Source organism: Pelobates fuscus, chromosome 5, assembly GCF_036172605.1.
Source record: "Pelobates fuscus isolate aPelFus1 chromosome 5, aPelFus1.pri, whole genome shotgun sequence".
Lineage (NCBI taxonomy): Eukaryota > Metazoa > Chordata > Amphibia > Anura > Pelobatidae > Pelobates > Pelobates fuscus.
The window spans coordinates 381,447,324-381,465,717 of NC_086321.1; the positions used below are offsets into that span (position 1 = coordinate 381,447,324).

Sequence of the window (18,394 nt, forward strand, 5' to 3'; positions counted from 1 at the left end):
CTACCTGTTAGGGGAACAAAACACAGAATATAGTTATTGTTATATTATTAATAATAATTATTATCATTCTAATACTACTATTAATAATAATGATATATTATCCTTATACTGTCACTGACCAGTCCTCAAACCTCACAGTCACATCACTCTGCAGCAGGTCATGATTTCGGATCTCACCATTAAGTCTCTGGTAACTGCAATAGCATGCCTGGGGGCGTCCACAGAAGCTGCAGCTGATTTGAGAAACTTGAACACTTTTAATATATGCATGGTCTCGGAACATCCCTTCAAACCCAATGGGGTTATCATCCTCTGGCCGAACAGCAGAAACTCCTCTCTGCCTACCTTTTCAGGTATACCATGCACGCGAATATTTCTGTGCCGGTGATGGGATACAGCTGTGTAACTTGCTCGGCAAGCCCCTCTATATGGCACTTGGTGTCCTCGAGCTGACTTTCACGCTCTCTCCTCCACAGCTTGCACTTTGTGGTGTAAAGCACTTGTTTCAGTCTGGGCCTCCAAAAGGTTGGCCTTCCAGACCTGTCTCAGGTCAATCAGCAACTGTTTAATGTCTCCTTTTGTAGAAGGGACGAGGTGAGGTAAGTAATGCTTCATCTTCTTGGGATTCTTCAGAGGCCTCCAGCTCATTCTGGGCCTCAAGTGCCATATCTGATGTAGTCTGCATTCCAGGCCTCTCGAAGGAGAGTCTGATGTCTGGCAAAGTGAGTCTCTCCGGGAAGAAATGACTCCTATGTTTGTGCCCCTGTGGAACCTTGTTGGAGCGCCACTAAGTCACATCTGTACAGTCGCTCAGTCAACCACGCCCATATAACTGATGCCGTCTGCTTTTGCAAAAGCTAGTAAGATGCTCTCATGTACAAAAAGGGGTACTGATTCATGTGATCAAAATATAATTTTGCCTTTTTATACGGTGTGCGCTACAAAATTAGTAAGGGGGTTGAAAAACTTTAGTTATGAAGAAAGGCTAGAGAAACGTAATTTGTTTTCTTTAGAAAAAAGGCGCCTTAGAGTGCATATGATAGCACTGCACGTATATATACAGTCGGTTCAATCCACTTTGTGCTGTCCTGTTCATTAACCGGAATACACAACAGACAAGAGGTCACCCATTGAGACTGGAATGCAGCAGCAAAGGAAAGGGTTCTTTACAATAGGAACAATAAAGATGTGGAATTCTCTGCCTAAAGAGGTTGTCTTATCAGTTTCTATAGAGATTTAAAAAAAAAAAAAGGCTTGGATTCTTTTGAAAAACCAAAATAATCAAGGATATAATTGATATATATGTGAACGAGTTATGGAGTCAAGAAGAATTTTATTCCATTTTCATGGCATAATTGGAAATGGCTACAATTAGGTTATTTTGTCTTCTTTTGGATCAACATCATAAAGGAATAGCTTTTAAAGGTTGAAATTGATGGAGTTTAGTCTCTTTTCAGCCTAGATTACTATGTAACTATAACTGATGTCCAATAAAAGTTATTAAACAGAGAATTTTTCTTTGAACGTTTAGGAACCCACATCCTATTCTGGTGTTGGGAGCAGTAAAACAGACTGCAACACCTAACACACAAATATTTTAAAAGATGTCTTCATAACACACACACACACTCACACAATGACTGTCATAAGCTCATTGACTGACTCACACAAATTTACCACACAAACTCACAGAATGACACACACACACACACACACACACAAACTCACTGAATGACAGATACACACACACACTCACTTTATGACACACATACACACACAAACTCACTAAATGACACATATACACACACAAACAATGAGTGACGCACATACACACAAACTCACTTGACACACATACACACAAACTCACTGAGTGACGCACATACACACAAACTCACTGAATGACGTGCATACCAACAAACTTACAGTAAACACGTCCTTACCAGCAGCCTCCCTGACTAACTGCTGGGTTTGCATTGAGTCTAGTGTGTTGGTCAATTAGAAGACCACTCCATGGGCACTTGGCACTCTTGGCCAAGGAGTGTAATGTCGTATAGCCGGACAGCCTCCAACACAATTTAGTGTGAGGGAATGACTCCTAGTTCTGACTCCTAACTCCAAGACCAATTTGGGAGAAATGTAAATATATATTATTTTTGAAGTTTCACTGGCTGGGTTTGGCCCCAGGGTATTGCTGCCCAGCACTGCCCTCTTTATATAAAACATTGAGTAGATTTTATGCACTATTTTTATTTTTTTCTCAAGTCTTTGTTTGCATATGATTCCCGTAATCCTGATATTTAAGGTCTTCTGAACAGGATAATTTAATTTAAGTATTCTTCCAATCTGTTTTTTAATTAACAATTATATGTATATTTATAAATAAATTGTTCCCGAATTTTGCTCAATGTTTTTTTTATCTTCTGCAATGAGAGCACTTATTGTATTCGGAGAAATCAAAAAGATTTTAAAACTGCTCTTTCATTAGATTTACCTGTTTAATCTTTCTGCACAAAACTGAGAGAAGAGATTCTTCCCATTTCAAAGTCACACCTTCCCCAGCATAAAGAAACCTGCTCCAGGCCTATGGAAAAGTGATAAAACAGAATTGTAAATGTTCCATGTATTTGAGATATTAAAGTGACACCGTGAGCACCAGTGTATCGTATCATTACAGCTTATTGTATCCTTACAGCTCATCTTATTATTACAGCTCTTTGTATCATTACAGCTTCCATCTAAACGCTTTGTTGCATCCAAAGCCAAGCTACTAGGTTTACTTCCTCATTATTTGTGCAAGTTAAGACGGCAATGGTAAGCCGTGAATGATGGCTGCGACTTAGCCCAGAACTTGCAGCCAATCAGATCTGTCCAAATACTTCTGTTCCTGATGTACAACTTAGTCCCTAACAGAAACGTACAGAATCTGCAATGTGAGTATGTGCAAAGACACACATTGCTATTCCGTGTCTCACTCAGAGCTCTGTGCATTAAATTAATTAAAATAAACCAAAACACAGATACCCGAGGCACTGCGCTTATACAATATTTCTTCTTTAAATAATAAATACTATTTTTCCTCCCTATTTATGAAACTTTCACATTTGAAATTGTGACGATTCAACATAAAAACCATACAAAAATAATCATATAATCAAATAAAATCATAACAATCAAATAAAAACACTTACATGTAATTCATAATCTATTGAAGACCCATATATATTTAATTTATGTGGAAACGATTCTTGGAACCATTTTCTAGTGAGATGTAACGCTCTCTGCAAAGCATGTTCTATGTCTGGGGATTCGGCATTAGGTTCACTGCAGGTTTCCTACAGATAAAGAGATGAAAGAAAAATCATTAAAATTACATTGCAAAACAATGATTAAAAGAATTCTAGTTATTATTATTATTTATAAAGCACCAACACATTCCGTAGCGCTGTACAATGGGTGGACTCACCGACACATTTACTTCTAACCAAACGAGTTTGATGCACAGGTACAGAGGGATTGAGGGCCCTACTCAGTGAGTTTACATGTTAGAGGGAGTGGGGTATAGTGACACAGTAACAGAGGGATTGAGGGCCCTGCTCAGTGAGTTTACATGTTAGAGGGAGTGGGGTATAGTTACACAGTAACAGAGGGATTGAGGGCTTGCTCAGTGAGTTTACATGTTAGAGGGAGTGGGGTATAGTGACACAGTAACAGAGGGATTGAGGGCCTGCTCAGTGAGTTTACATGTTAGAGGGAGTGGGGTATAGTGACACAGTAACAGAGGGATTGAGGGCCCTACTCAGTGAGTTTACATGTTAGAGGGAGTGGGGTATAGTGACAGTAACAGAGGGATTGAGGGCCCTGCTCAGTGAGTTTACATGTTAGAGGGAGTGGGGTATAGTGACACAGTAACAGAGGGATTGAGGGCTTGCTCAGTGAGTTTACATGTTAGAGGGAGTGGGGTATAGTGACACAGTAACAGAGGGATTGGGGGCCCTGCTCAGAGAGTTTACATGTTAGAGGGAGTGGGGTATAGTGACACAGTAACAGAGGGATTGAGGGCCTGCTCAGTGAGTTTACATGTTAGAGGGAGTGGGGTATAGTGACACAGTAACAGAGGGATTGGGGGCCCTGCTCAGTGAGTTTACATGTTAGAGGGAGTGGGGTATAGTGACACAGTAACAGAGGGATTGAGGGCCTGCTCAGTGAGTTTACATGCTAGAGGGAGTGGGGTAAAGGGACAAAGTAACAGAGGGATTGAGGGCCCTGCTCAGTGAGTTTACATGTTAGAGGGAGTGGGGTATAGTGACACAGTAACAGAGGGATTGAGGGCCTGCTCAGTGAGATTACATGTTAGAGGGAGTGGGGTATAGTGACACAGTAACAGAGGGATTGAGGGCCCTGCTCAGTGAGTTTACATGTTAGAGGGAGTGGGGTATAGTGACACAGTAACAGAGGGATTGAGGGACATGCTCAGTGAGTTTACATGTTAGAGGGAGTTGGGTATAGTGACACAGTAACAGAGGGATTGAGGGCCCTGCTCAGTGAGTTTACATGTTAGAGGGAGTGGGGTATAGTGACACAGTAACAGAGGGATTGAGGGCTTGCTCAGTGAGTTTACATGTTAGAGGGAGTGGGGTATAGTGACACAGTAACAGATGGGTTGAGGGCCATATAGTTTATCATTGAATGACTACCGCAAACAGCCTTCTTATGCTGAAAAGAAGTGCTACGTTAATTCTGGACATTGCTATTATCCAGACAGAAGATGACCGGAAAAAGAAATAAAGGCTGATAATTGTCAACACCCAGCTGTTTCTCAAGATGGAACATGGTACTGAGAAAACCTGATTGACTATCAAAGCGCCTCACAGTACAAGACACAGATTGTTGCCTACAACTCAGAAAACGTGGTTAATAGGAAGGAGCAGAAGAAGAGGAATATAGATTTCGTACTGGAGTGAAAACCATGCTGGAACAATATTCTGTAACGATGAACTTTACAATGACATTTGGTGGCATATGAATTTGAATTCGGAAGAAACATATCAATTAACGAAAGAAACCTTGATGCAATTAATAATTAATAACAACACAGGCCTACTAAGAGCAGATGCCCTGCCAACAGAATGGAATATAAAAGGCCAGTAAAATCTTTCAGAAACCTGACATCATGGGACAATTGTACTAAAGCACGATTTGCAGCTTTTCTTAAACTCTACATATTATTTACATACTTGCAAAGCAAAGAACTCCTGTAAACATAAACAAAGAGACATTGATACAACAAGGAATCTGTCATGGTTCTGTTGCAGATGTGATCTACCGATGTACTCCTTGCTCTTTTGGTATAACTATACCAATCAAAACGTTAAATGGCTCCATAGAATCAAACGACAAAGGATTTTTGCTATATTCTGGACTTCCAGGAATGTGGTGCATGGACAGAAAAATTATAATTACTAAAGCAATCATGCTATTTGTTTCCCTGTATCAGAAATGTGTCAGTGACAACGTGTAATATAATACAGATACTATAATTAATGGTATCAAATAAACACATAATGTGTTAATTACAAAGGTGGATAGACTTTGTGAATATCTGAAACGCAATTGAAAATTATTGCTAAAATGCCAAATGCAGCTGCAGTATGGCCTACAAACAAATATATTAGATAAAGTATAAGAGCATAACAGCTAATTACCCAGATAAATAATTGAATCATGATAGTTAAAGATCATATGATTACAATAACAACTGCAATAACGTTTAAACTTTAGAAGAAAATGTGAACTGTTCTTATTAAATCAGAAACTACTCGATATTCGTTTAAGTTTGCAGAGTGGTATAATAAATATAAGTGAAGTACTTCAACAGTTAAAATTTAACTGAAAGACGGGCAGAAACTTTACTTCAACTATCATAAAGTTTATTTATAATGATAAACATATTCAGTCTGCCAGAGCCAAGGCCAGCCAATGGAAATCAAAGAGTATTATGGATTAACCCGTCCAGGTGATATACATGATTATTTTGGAAATTGATCATTTAGGTCACCTATTGCAAACTGGTTAAAAGATGTCAAAAATATAAATTCAACATCCATACCACTCTATGTACATATATTAAAATACATACAATATATAACATAATTGTTATTTGGTTTGTGATGGTTAAAGGTACATAAAGCCACCTATACAAAGGTAGAGTTAAAATATAAATACCTTCAATATTGCATCTAAGTGCTTTCTTAACTCACTTTTAGAAATAATAAAAAATCCAAATCATCTTAAGTTACACCCAACAGCCGCTGGTAAATATATTTAAAAAATTAAGATTCTCATTGTTAAGCATCCAATCTTACGAACGTGACTTTCCACAATGGCTGTCAGATCTTGGTTAAAAAAAATAAAAATAAAATTCAATATTTGGGTGTTTCTGGTATTTTAAGCCACTAATAACTATAGTTATTATATTTACTAATTGTAACTTAGGGAATAGGTTGTCTTCTACCTAACAGGACCAAGAAAGATAATTAACGTCATATTTCCAATTAGCAACTATTCCAAATATATAGAGAGATTTTTAATAAAAGAGTATTTTTAACATTTAAAGAGATTGTAATTTTACATACCATTGTGAACAAAGGCGGTAAATAAGTTGCTGCTTCGAATTATCCTTATATCTCTAAATCATATACAAGGGTGTTTATCTTTAAAACAAAACACTAGAAAGATTAACTATGTTACTATTTCATCTATCATTATTATACAAAGTATAACAAATGTAAAGATTTTTCCACAGATTTTACCTGTTAACATTTTTAGCACAACAGCACCTGATGTCATTGAGATGTCTATCACTAAGATGTAACAAAGATTCCAATACAGCAAAAAGAGGCGTTCTTGAGAATCCACTTCGATTGCTGTATCAACATAACATTTACTATAATGGGATCCATGTCACTTAAGACAATGTCTTGGAAATGCTGTCAATTAATTTATTCCGTAAAAGAATATCGGAGAGTATCCAATCTATACACATCATAATCGGTGTAAAGATATTTCATGAAAAAACAAAACAAAAAAAGCAAAGACAAAGACAAATACCAACACCATCACCACGGTGATAACAGATGATGCCGATTCAATATCTGCAACCAATTCTAGCCAAATATTTGGAAAGCTGGACTCTACAACCTATACTCTACAACAAATACCCAGGTATTCTACAAACACAACCTCCAGCAATGTATCTAAGGAATGTAAAATTCTACAGGCCTTTACAGACTTTGGATTACAAATACAATTACTACTTTTAATTTTGGATTAAAATTTTTATCAGGATCCATCCGAGAATATCTTACTCTGGAACTTGGTGTTCTTTTCAATTCTTTCCTAGACAAAAGCTTTGCTCATTTTAATCAACCACCTTTACAGGCAAAGATCACACTACGGATATTTTACTGTTACAACAATGATCAAAGATGCTGGGAGCACAAAAACCTAAAGACTGTTGGAGAACTTTGGTTCACTAATTTAAGGAAGGAATGGTCTACAATGCCCACAGTTTAATGGAGAGGGTGTTATGGGCAAATGCAAATATTACAAGTTTTAGAATGAAATGTTGTATTTCTTAAACTGTGTACTTTGTCTTTAAGAGATATTGCAAATTGACAAGGTGTTAGAAATGGAACATATTGTTTTTCATAACTGTTTCTTTAAGCAATAACCTCAGTGCATATTATGTTTGCGCCATTTTGTCCCAGACGAATTACAATAACAATAATGCATAAACAAGCTTCAAGGCTATTCTACGACTCTTTCAGTACACAATATACTGTGGTAACCCCAAGTTAATGGAACTTCCCCAAATCCGGGAATCTCCCACGACTGTGCACTTACGTCTTAGTATAAACAACAGATAAGCTATTCAGACTTTAAGATGCCATCTTGAACTAAGTCAGGAAAATTTCCATGACGTATACACCCTTTAGTTATGGCCTTGTATCTTTGCCAAATTAAGGGAGGTCCTAAATTGATTTAAAGTAGACAAGTTACTTTTTCATATATGAACTATGGTGACTCTAAAATGACGACACTTAAGGTATAAATAGGTGTACTTTTAAAATGTTAAGAAACAGAGGAGAGACTTGGAGACAGACGCTGCTCCATCTTAAAATGACTGAGAGGCTGACATGATGACATGTTCAGAAGGGTATGTTAACCTACTAATGATATTTGCAAGCATTTAATTTCATCTTATAAACTCTGCTATAATGGATGTTATATGTCTATATTTATATTTTTATATAATAAATATCTAAAAGACAAAACTATTGCTTCCAAGACAATCCTTATTTTATATTGTATTCTCAATTATTTACATATGTTAAATAGAGGATCTCTTACTAACTATATAACATTATGGCTAAGATATCTGTATGGTTAGCCCTGCTAAGTTCTATGCTTTAAGACATTATAGAGGTAAATAAGGGAACCGCCAGCGGTTACAATAGTGACACAGTAACAGAGGGATTGAGGGCCCTGCTCAGTGAGCTTACATGTTAGAGGGAGTGGGGTATAGTGACACAGTAACAGAGGGATTGAGGGCCTGCTCAGTGAGTTTACATGTTAGAGGGAGTGGGGTATAGCGACACAGTAACAGAGGGATTGAGGCCCTGCTCAGTGAGTTTACATGTTAGGGGGAGTGGGGTATAGCGACACAGTAACAGAGGGATTGAGGGCTCTGCTCAGTGAGTTTACATGCTAGAGGGAGTGGGGTATAGTGACACAGTAACAGAGGGATTGAGGGCCTGCTCAGTGAGCTTACATGTTAGAGGGAGTGGGGTATAATGACACAGTAACAGAGGGATTGAGGGCCCTGCTCAGTGAGCTTACATGTTAGAGGGAGTGGGGTATAGTGACACAGTAACAGAGGGATTGAGGGCCTGCTCAGTGAGCTTACATGTTAGAGGGAGTGGGGTATAGTGACACAGTAACAGAGGGATTGAGGGCCTGCTCAGTGAGTTTACATGTTAGAGGGAGTGGGGTATAGCGACACAGTAACAGAGGGATTGAGGGCCTGCTCAGTGAGTTTACATGTTAGAGGGAGTGGGGTATAGTGACACAGTAACAGAGGGATTGAGGGCCTGCTCAGTGAGTTTACATGTTAGAGGGAGTGGGGTATAGTGACAGTAACAGAGGGATTGAGGGCCTGCTCAGTGAGTTTACATGTTAGAGGGAGTGGGGTATAGTGACACAGTAACAGAGGGATTGAGGGCTCTGCTCAGTGAGTTTACATGCTAGAGGGAGTGGGGTATAGTGACACAGTAACAGAGGGATTGAGGGCCTGCTCAGTGAGTTTACATGTTAGAGGGAGTGGGGTATAGTGACAGTAACAGAGGGATTGAGGGCCTGCTCAGTGAGTTTACATGTTAGAGGGAGTGGGGTATAGTGACAGTAACATAGGGATTGAGGGCCTGCTCAGTGAGTTTACATGTTAGAGGGAGTGGGGTATAGTGACACAGTAACAGAGGGATTGAGGGCCCTGCTCAGTGAGTTTACATGCTAGAGGGAGTGGGGTATAGTGACAGTAACAGAGGGATTGAGGGCCCTGCTCAGTGAGTTTACATGTTAGAGGGAGTTGATTATAGTGACAGTAACAGAGGGATTGAGGGCCCTGCTCAGTGAGGTTACATTTTAGAGGGAGTGGGGTATAGTGACAGTAACAGAGGGATTGAGGGCCTGCTCAGTGAGTTTACATGTTAGAGGGAGTTGGGTATAGTGACACAGTAACAGAGGGATTGAGGGCCCTGCTCAGTGAGCTTACACTGGGGTGTAGTCAGTGGTGTATTTTAGATTTCTGCTGCCCTAGGCATGATGAAACGCGGGCACTCCCATAATTTAAATTTGCCCCACCCCTTCCTTGTCAAGGACCAACACGCACTTTGACTGACAGAAATGCCCTCAATGATGCATGCACTGACATACACTCACTGACAGATACAGTCATTGGCACAAACAATGTTTGACTTCAAAGAGAGTCAAAGAGAATACCCAGGCAGCGAGCCTGCAAGGTAGAAGTGATGGTAGCGCCTTTGACTTGGAAGGAGAAAGACACGGGAGTAGCAACACTTGAGGGGGGAAAGACCAGAAGTTCTGTTTTGGACAGGCTGAGTTTAAGGAAGTGAGCAGCCATCCAGTTGGAAATCGCGGAGAGGCAGTCAGAGACACGAGTCAAGAGGGACGGGGAGAGATCAGGAGAGGACATATAAAGTTGCGTGTCACCCGCACAGAAATGATTTTGGAAGCCAAAGGAGCTGATACGTTTTCCAAGGGAGGCAGTGTAGATTGAGAACAGCAGGGGACCAAGGACTGACCCTTGGGGGACGCCAACAGAGAGGGGTTGGGGGGAAGAATAGTAGGGTTTGATTATATTATGACAAGGTACAAATAAGTAGTATATACTCACCTGTTGGCAAGCCTTTCTGATTATGTTTAGAATGATTCCTGCAGAAAGTACTGGCGAGTCATAATTATTCACGAAATCTGCACAAATAACGGTGTGCAGCTGAAGACTTGCATCGCAACAGGACAGAAGGATGTCTTTACTGGGAATCCTGAAAATTATTTCAAAGAAAGAAAATAACAAAAAAATAACATATATTAAGTAATAATTCAAAGTGTGCTTGGGATCGTATTGTCTAATAAAAAAATAAAAAACATTAAAAATAAATGACCAATTGTATCCAAATGCTACCTTTTATCACAAATTGAACATATCCTTGATGAGCTGATAATACAGCCAAGTGGATGCAATGGTTTTTATATTCACAAATTGGAGTATGGAGTGACAGTTTCCAACAAGGTGATGGGAAAAGCAATGGTAATATTTAGAAGAAATGGATGAAATGGGAGGTGCGTATTGATAAAGACTCTGATAATCATCTTGAAACGTATGCGCTGGAATTGATGGAAATATCCCTTTCTATGATGTATATGAAATATTCCACAGATTACATCATAAACCAGTTCAGTCTATTATTATTATTAATGCCATTTATATAGCGGCAACAGATTCTGCAGCGCTTAGTCTAGGCACAGTCAGCGCACACAATATAACTGAGAACAGAAACATTGTTGTGGATTCTCGCCTTCCACGAGCTATGGCCACGATTTAATAAGCTTTCCAAGCGATTTAATAATCTCAACTTCCAAGTGATTTATACGCTGAAGTCACTATTAAAGTATAAATAAAGATATCCTTTTGAAATGTCTCCAGCGGTATTGAATCATTTACAAAACTTATTAAATCGAGGCCTATGTTCGATGGCAAAAAGGGCAAATGTTCTAACAATGATTGACAGGGACCCAAAAAGGAGAAACCAAGTTCCAGGATGAATATGTGGATTAATTCCATTTAATGTCATTTTCCAGAATTTAAAATTATTTTTTCTAAATAGAAGAGATAAGTAGACAGAAATCCTGGTAATTGTCAGTTCCCATTTAATGTATTTAGATGATTAAAGGAAATCTCCAAGTATTTTAACCACTACAGTCTGTTGTGTGCCCGAGCACCATCGCAGGATAAAGACCACAAAATGTCTTAGCATGGCTTGACATGCTAAAACAGAGGTCTCCGTGGAGTCAAGCATGACCAAAACAGGACGAAGGGTGTGCTCGGAGTACAGATAAGCTGGCATTGTCTGGACTAACTACAGAAAGCAGCACTGAAAGCAGTCAGTTCGGAGGGACACATTCTATTTTAAACAAAACGTAGCGGACTTACTTGTCTTTAACATCTTGCATCAACTTCAGCAAACTCTTTAAAATATCTTCAGCTTTCTAGAAATGAAAAAAAGTAATATACTGCTCAAAAGAAAATCATAAAACACCAATATTGTAAAAGAGAAAGAAATTGGCAACAAAAGGCAAAAAAGGAGCAGAACCTAAACCAGTTGAAAACAGTCTAGCCCCATAACAAAGGAAGACAAACAGGGGGCTTGTCATAGAATAAAATAATACAAAACTAGAACACTTAATGGGGGGAAAATGAATTAACAGAATTACATTTTACTTTTTTCAGAGTAACACAAACCTGTTTTGCGCTGAAATTAGCTTTGGGAAATTTAAAGCAAAAAGATCGAAGTGCATCCAAAATGGGTACAGGAATTTGGTCTAAAAGTTTATTCATTTCCTCCATTGGTACCAAACATAGCCACGAGCGAATCAATGTCCTGTCCGTTTGTAGCAAATGCTTCTTACTTATCATCAACTGGAAAAGGTCACTAATGAGAAAAGGGGTTTTGGTTTTATAAGGAAACAAAACATTTACAAATGATGTTAAAATATGCAAACATGTATTCCTAACACTATACTGGTTCCTGCCTATGTAGGTGTCCACCCAGGGGCGGATCTAGAACCAAATCTCGGGAGGGGCACTGGTGGTGGACTATAGCGGGGTGAAAAGGGGACTCTAGTTTAGGGATGGCAGGCTGTACACATATGCGGCCACACACAGGGATATGGAAACACAATAAAACACTGACACATACACACAGACACAAACATATGCCTTCAGACACATACACTGGCACACACACAGATACAAAACCTATACCTACACAGGCACACACAGATACACACACATACATTCAGACACATACACTGGCACACACACAGATACAAAACCTATACCTACACAGGCACACACAGATACACACACAGACATTCAGACACATACACTGGCACACACACAGATACAAAACCTATCCCTACACAGGCACACACAGATACATACACATACATTCAGACACATACACTGGCACACACACAGATACAAAGCCTATACCTACACAGGCCCACACAGATACACACACATACATTCAGACACATACACTGGCACACACACAGATACAAAACCTATACCTACACAGGCACACACACATACATTCAGACACATACACTGGCACACACACAGATACAAAACCTATACCTACACAGGCACACACAGATACAAACATACCTTCAGACACATATACTGGCACACACACAGATACAAAACCTATACCTACACAGACACACACAGATACAAACACATACATTGAGACACATACAGTGGCACACACACAGATACAAAACCTATACCTACACAGGCACACGCAGATACACACACAGACATTCAGACACATACACTGGCACACACACAGATACAAAACCTATACCTACACAGCCACACACAGATAAACACTCAGACATTCAGACACATACACTGGCACACACACACAGATACAAAACCTATACCTACACAGGCACAGACAGATACACACACAGACATTCAGACACATACACTGGCGCACACACAGATACAAAACCTATACCTACACAGGCACACACAGATACACACACATACATTCAGACACATACACTGGCACACACACAAATACAAAACCTATACCTACACAGGCACACACAAATACACACACAGACATTCAGACACATACACTGGCACACACACAGATACAAAACCTATACCTACACAGGCACACACAGATACACACATACCTACACACACTGGCACACACACAGATACACATACCTACACATAGATACACACATACACAAACTGGCACACAGATACACACAAATATCTGCACATACACACACTGGCACATAGATACACACATACCGACACATGCACACTGGCGCACGCGCACACACACACATCCCTCCACCTACAGACAAGCACATACACACACTGGCACACATACCATCACATACACACACAGATACAAGGTAATAGAATATACCCCTCCCCCCCGACCCGCATCTGTATCCACCCCTCAGCATATAACATCCCAAAGCATGCATGTCTCCATGCAGCCGAACCGCTTGCATTCTGTGATTGTCCAGATTGATGATCTTAGTCAATCCAATGTTCCTCTGTAGGAACATTGCACTGCACCAATCAAATGTTCTGTTGGAGAGTGTGGCAAAAGTGACCTAGCCACTGGCTTTTGGAGGGGCCTGTTTGGCAGCCTCCTACCCTGTGACTATGGCCCCTGTGTTAAAACACCAATTGTGCCTCTTGGACTTCCAACAGGCTCTGTTCGTGCAATTGGGGCTATATGGATCGTTTACCGAACAGCCACACAAACCGGAGACCACCCTGATGCTTATTAAGCTTAATTGATACATGGTTGCAATTCCCACCTCTGTGGTCTAAGTGTTCACCTGGGTGGCCGCAATTCCTATAGACGACCACGAGGTGACGGCCATCTTGTTCACATGGACCAAAACCGCGAATAAACTGCAGGGGGACTTAGCCGCGAATGCCCTGGAACTATTTTTGGAGTGAAAACCTCGTGGTTCCCGGTCGGTTCTCCAGCAGCACTTAACCGCGATTCTATGGAACTATTTTGGGCATGGCACCATGCCTGCACCTGGGCAAAAATATGACTTCCATAAAATTTCTGAACCCCTTATCTGATCTGGGTGATTTTTGGATATGTTGTTCACTCGGATCAGTGCTATCAGGGGTACTTATGGTACTTTATAAAAATGTGTGTTTTTCTGCCTGGAGATAATTGAGTTACATAATGTACTTGATTCAATTATCTCCCATGCAGAGAGGAGGGATTGTGTGCTGTGTATGGGAGTGTTGTACATTTAATTACTGTTTTGATTGGTTTGTGAGCTTTGTGTCCCTGTCCCCCACAAGGTCCATGTGAGCATATACCTTGCTTGGGGACTTGCATAAGAGGCCAGCTGTGGCTTCCATTAAACAGACTTACTTCACTCTCACTCTAGAGTCTTGTCTTTTATTGGGGGGGAACTGCTATATCACTACAAGGGATTGCTATAATCACTATACACCTAGGATTCCCTGAGCTTTTGTAAGAGCTATTCCTGCTTGACTCTCTGGAGGAAGAGAGGTTCACCCACTGGAACCTGAAGCCTTGTCGTAGGTCCAGGGTGGGTAGGAGACGGCGAGACCCCAAGCTGCAGCGGTTCGTGGGGTCTGCAGTGTTGATGGTGTCTGGTGGAGTGCTTGGAGTCCTCGGGGAGTACTAGGAGCATCCGTCGGCGGAGGTACCCAACTGGGGTACAGGAAGCTCCGTTACAGAGAGTCATTTGATCTATAACCCACTTTAACTCTGTTATAGCTATAGAAGCGCCTCTAGTGGTTATCTTCCTGACAGCTACTAGAGGCGCGTTAAACCTACAATGAAAACATTGTTGTCCTTGCAAAACAACAATGTTTTCAATTACAGGGTAAAAAGACAGAGACATGGCACCTGAGCTAAAGTGGTCTCGGTGCCTGAAGCATCCCTTTAACCCCTTAAGGACCAAACTTCTGGAATAAAAGGGAATCATGACATGTCACACATGTCATGTGTCCTTAAGGGGTTAAACATCATGCAATTTAGAGACATTGTGAAAACCAAACATAGAATATTGGAGACACTCACAAAGAACAGAACAGGGCCTAATATTCCCTATGGGTAACACAGGAGCAGCTTAAAAAGGGTTTAACCAACATAAACCATAACAGACAAATATATTGCAAAATGTACACTGAGCTGAAAGTCCCTTCTGTACAAGAGAAACTGTGCAAACTGTGTCAGAAATGCTTCCGAAATGTAAATAAATGAATGTTTTCTGCCAGCTTAGATTTGTTTTATTTTTAATTCAGCTTCATTTCAAATTAAACAAATGAATAAATATTCCAATAACAGAAAAATATCAGAGATACACACAGAAAAGTAAAAAAAAATACAAAAGCTACCTTTTATAACGGTTTATAGATTTCTTGTACGCGAGTCCTTCTAGCCCTGCCCAGACATCCTCTTGGATGTTTTTTGTTGTTAAAGTAGAATCGCCCTGTTCACATAAAGAACTAAACTTGTGCAGCAAAGGAAGCACCCAAATCCATTGTTCAACATCTTTATCAATGCAGCTTTGACAGAACTCTCTCAATAACATATTCATTCTGTAAAGAAAAAGAAATATGAATCAGTAATTATCTCAAACATTCTGTTATTTAAAGGGAAAGACAACATACAACATGTTCTGTAAAACCTGTCTTCGGATCTAGGGTGATCCAGAACATATCTGTGAAAGCATAGAAATTTCGGTACTTTCGAAAAGTGTGATCTGATCCGATTTACACAAAGCAATAAAATAAAATAAAAATCCCTGCTCCCGCACTCAAAAAAGTACAGAGATCAACTGCCTCCACTGGGATATGAAGGGAAGCCTAGCATTTATATGTAGACATATCACTGTGATTATTTATAAAGCGCCAACAATCTCTACAGTGGTGTTCAATAGGTGGACAAACCAACAAGTATTTGCAGCAAGACACGTTGGACGTACAGTAACATTTATGGGAGAAGATGCCCAGACAACAAATAAAAACCTTTATTCATTTTTATATTGAGATTGTTGCAAATAATAAGATTTAGAAAAGCCAGTATAAGATATTAAATGGGATAGGAAATAACGCTGGCAGAGGTATGCATCTCTTTTTAGACACTTGCTTGAGTGCAGTACTAACTAAAAAACGAAATAGTACAGCTAATCATGCAAGGTAGATAAACAGACTGATACGGGTCCACAGCATCTAAATACAGGTTGGCAAAAATTGGCTCACTCTACAGAAAACAGATTATCTCAGTGTATGCCAACATGACTGCGGAGAAAACTGGAGCTAAAACTGTAAAAGCAAATTGAGTCACAGGCTAGTCATCCTGGCCCTGCAAAGGTACATTTTTGGAGAAGGCAGGTCCCAGGAGCAGCTCATGCCAACCATCCTATATCAACCCTAAGGGCTTGCTGTAGTAGCCCAGAGAGCAGGCTGTGCAGAAGCTTCAGCTGGGTACCGCCTTGTCTTGATTCAGCCCCTGTGATCCATCCCCTATCCCTCCGGTCCCATGGGGAGATGCAAGGCTACGAGCGACCTTCAAAGGGTGAGAAGGAATCTGGCCTTTTCACCGTCTCCAACCAGGAGGATTCCATCCCATTCTGCCCATTTTCAGAAAGGGACTAGATAGGTTTGCCTCAGGAGCTCTCGCTGGGTGACTATGTCATAGAGAGGAGCACCAGTGTTGCAATTTCCCACCTCTGGTGTCGGATTCCAGGTTCCCCTGCAGTCAAAGCCAGAACTGAGCACAGAGATTGTCCAAGAGAGCTGACAGCATGTTACAAGGTTGAGGGAGATCAGCTTGGCCCTCAGGAGCCACCTCTTGCGTCTATGCCCGAATACCAGAGACCTTGAGCATGGAGTCAGATAAGAGTAATTGATGTGGTGGACCGGGATGACCCACACCAATCCGGAGGGGAAGGGGGGGTGACAGGCCTGTATAGACTTCTCACATTCCTAGCCCTAAAATAATCACTTTCTGCCTCTATATGATAAAAAGGAAATAAATATCAATACAAATCTAAACCCCCATCGTGATATGGGGTAGTCAACAACCAGTAAGGAGGTACCAAGTGGTGGGTGTGGTGGTAGTTTCCCATCGGCTCACACTATATACAAGTCACCTGCTTCTCAATGGGCGTGGGCAGAGGAGGAAGGTCTCCTGGTTATAAAACAGGTGGAGGATTAAAGGGGAAGATGTCACTTCCCTGGAATTTATAACATTGGTTCATGCAAGTTATAGGTGATTTTCAATGTTTTCTTCATTTTTAATGAGATGCTCCGCTTTCTTTTAAAATGTATACTAAAGAGATTCTAAATCCAGTTCAGACAAGGCAAAGCCAGGATAAACATTGTAACTGGAGAGGAATCAGAGAAACATTGTTTCATTTCTCCTTTCTCTCTGCTGATTGACAGGTGCAATGGTCAGAGTTTATAACGATGATTAACAGGGAGCCAAGATGGTGGCGTCCAGTTACAGGATAAAGAGCTGGGGATTTCAATATCTAATTATTTTTGTTTAACACCTCGCACATACATGGTTGTTGAATATAATTAGAAGTAAACATAATATAAAAAATACAGGGAAGTGACAGCCCCCCCTTAATAATTATTATTATCCAGTGGACCTTTTATCAAACATTAAGAAGGAGTCAGGTGAAGTGGGTTAGAGAGGTGGCTGACCATAACGTCAACTAATAACTCTTCACCCACTGCTCAGGGGATCTGGAAGACCCTTGTGTTTGTCTAACTCATGGGTCGTCAACCTGGTCCCTACCGCCCACTAGTGGGCGTTTCGGGATTCCAGGTGGGCGGTAGGGACTTTGGAGGTTAAAACCTCCTTTTGAGCGAGTGAACGGGCGGGCAGCGCGCGAGCGAACGCGCACATCAAGAGACCAACGTGCGCGAGAATGCGTGCGGCAGGGATTTCGGAGGTTAAAACCTCCTTTTGAGCGAGTGGGCGGGAGGCCG

At 40.6% G+C, this 18,394-nt stretch overlaps 1 protein-coding gene across 4 annotated transcripts in view; it reads right to left on the reverse strand.

The window, feature by feature from the left end:
* Nucleotides 1-18,394, reverse strand: part of RNF213 (ring finger protein 213) — a 182,375-nt gene that overhangs the window by 97,282 nt on the left and 66,699 nt on the right. For all 4 annotated transcript variants that reach the window (XM_063456333.1, XM_063456332.1, XM_063456331.1 and 1 more), the window contains 7 exons: nucleotides 15,788-15,991; nucleotides 12,098-12,287; nucleotides 11,789-11,844; nucleotides 10,472-10,619; nucleotides 3,189-3,332; nucleotides 2,492-2,581; nucleotides 1-4 (listed from right to left, as the gene is read on the reverse strand). The exon at nucleotides 1-4 is cut by the window's left edge and continues 119 nt beyond it. In XM_063456333.1, the coding sequence (XP_063312403.1) occupies nucleotides 1-4; nucleotides 2,492-2,581; nucleotides 3,189-3,332; nucleotides 10,472-10,619; nucleotides 11,789-11,844; nucleotides 12,098-12,287; nucleotides 15,788-15,991 (836 nt within the window). The remainder of the gene's footprint in view (nucleotides 5-2,491; nucleotides 2,582-3,188; nucleotides 3,333-10,471; nucleotides 10,620-11,788; nucleotides 11,845-12,097; nucleotides 12,288-15,787; nucleotides 15,992-18,394) is intronic.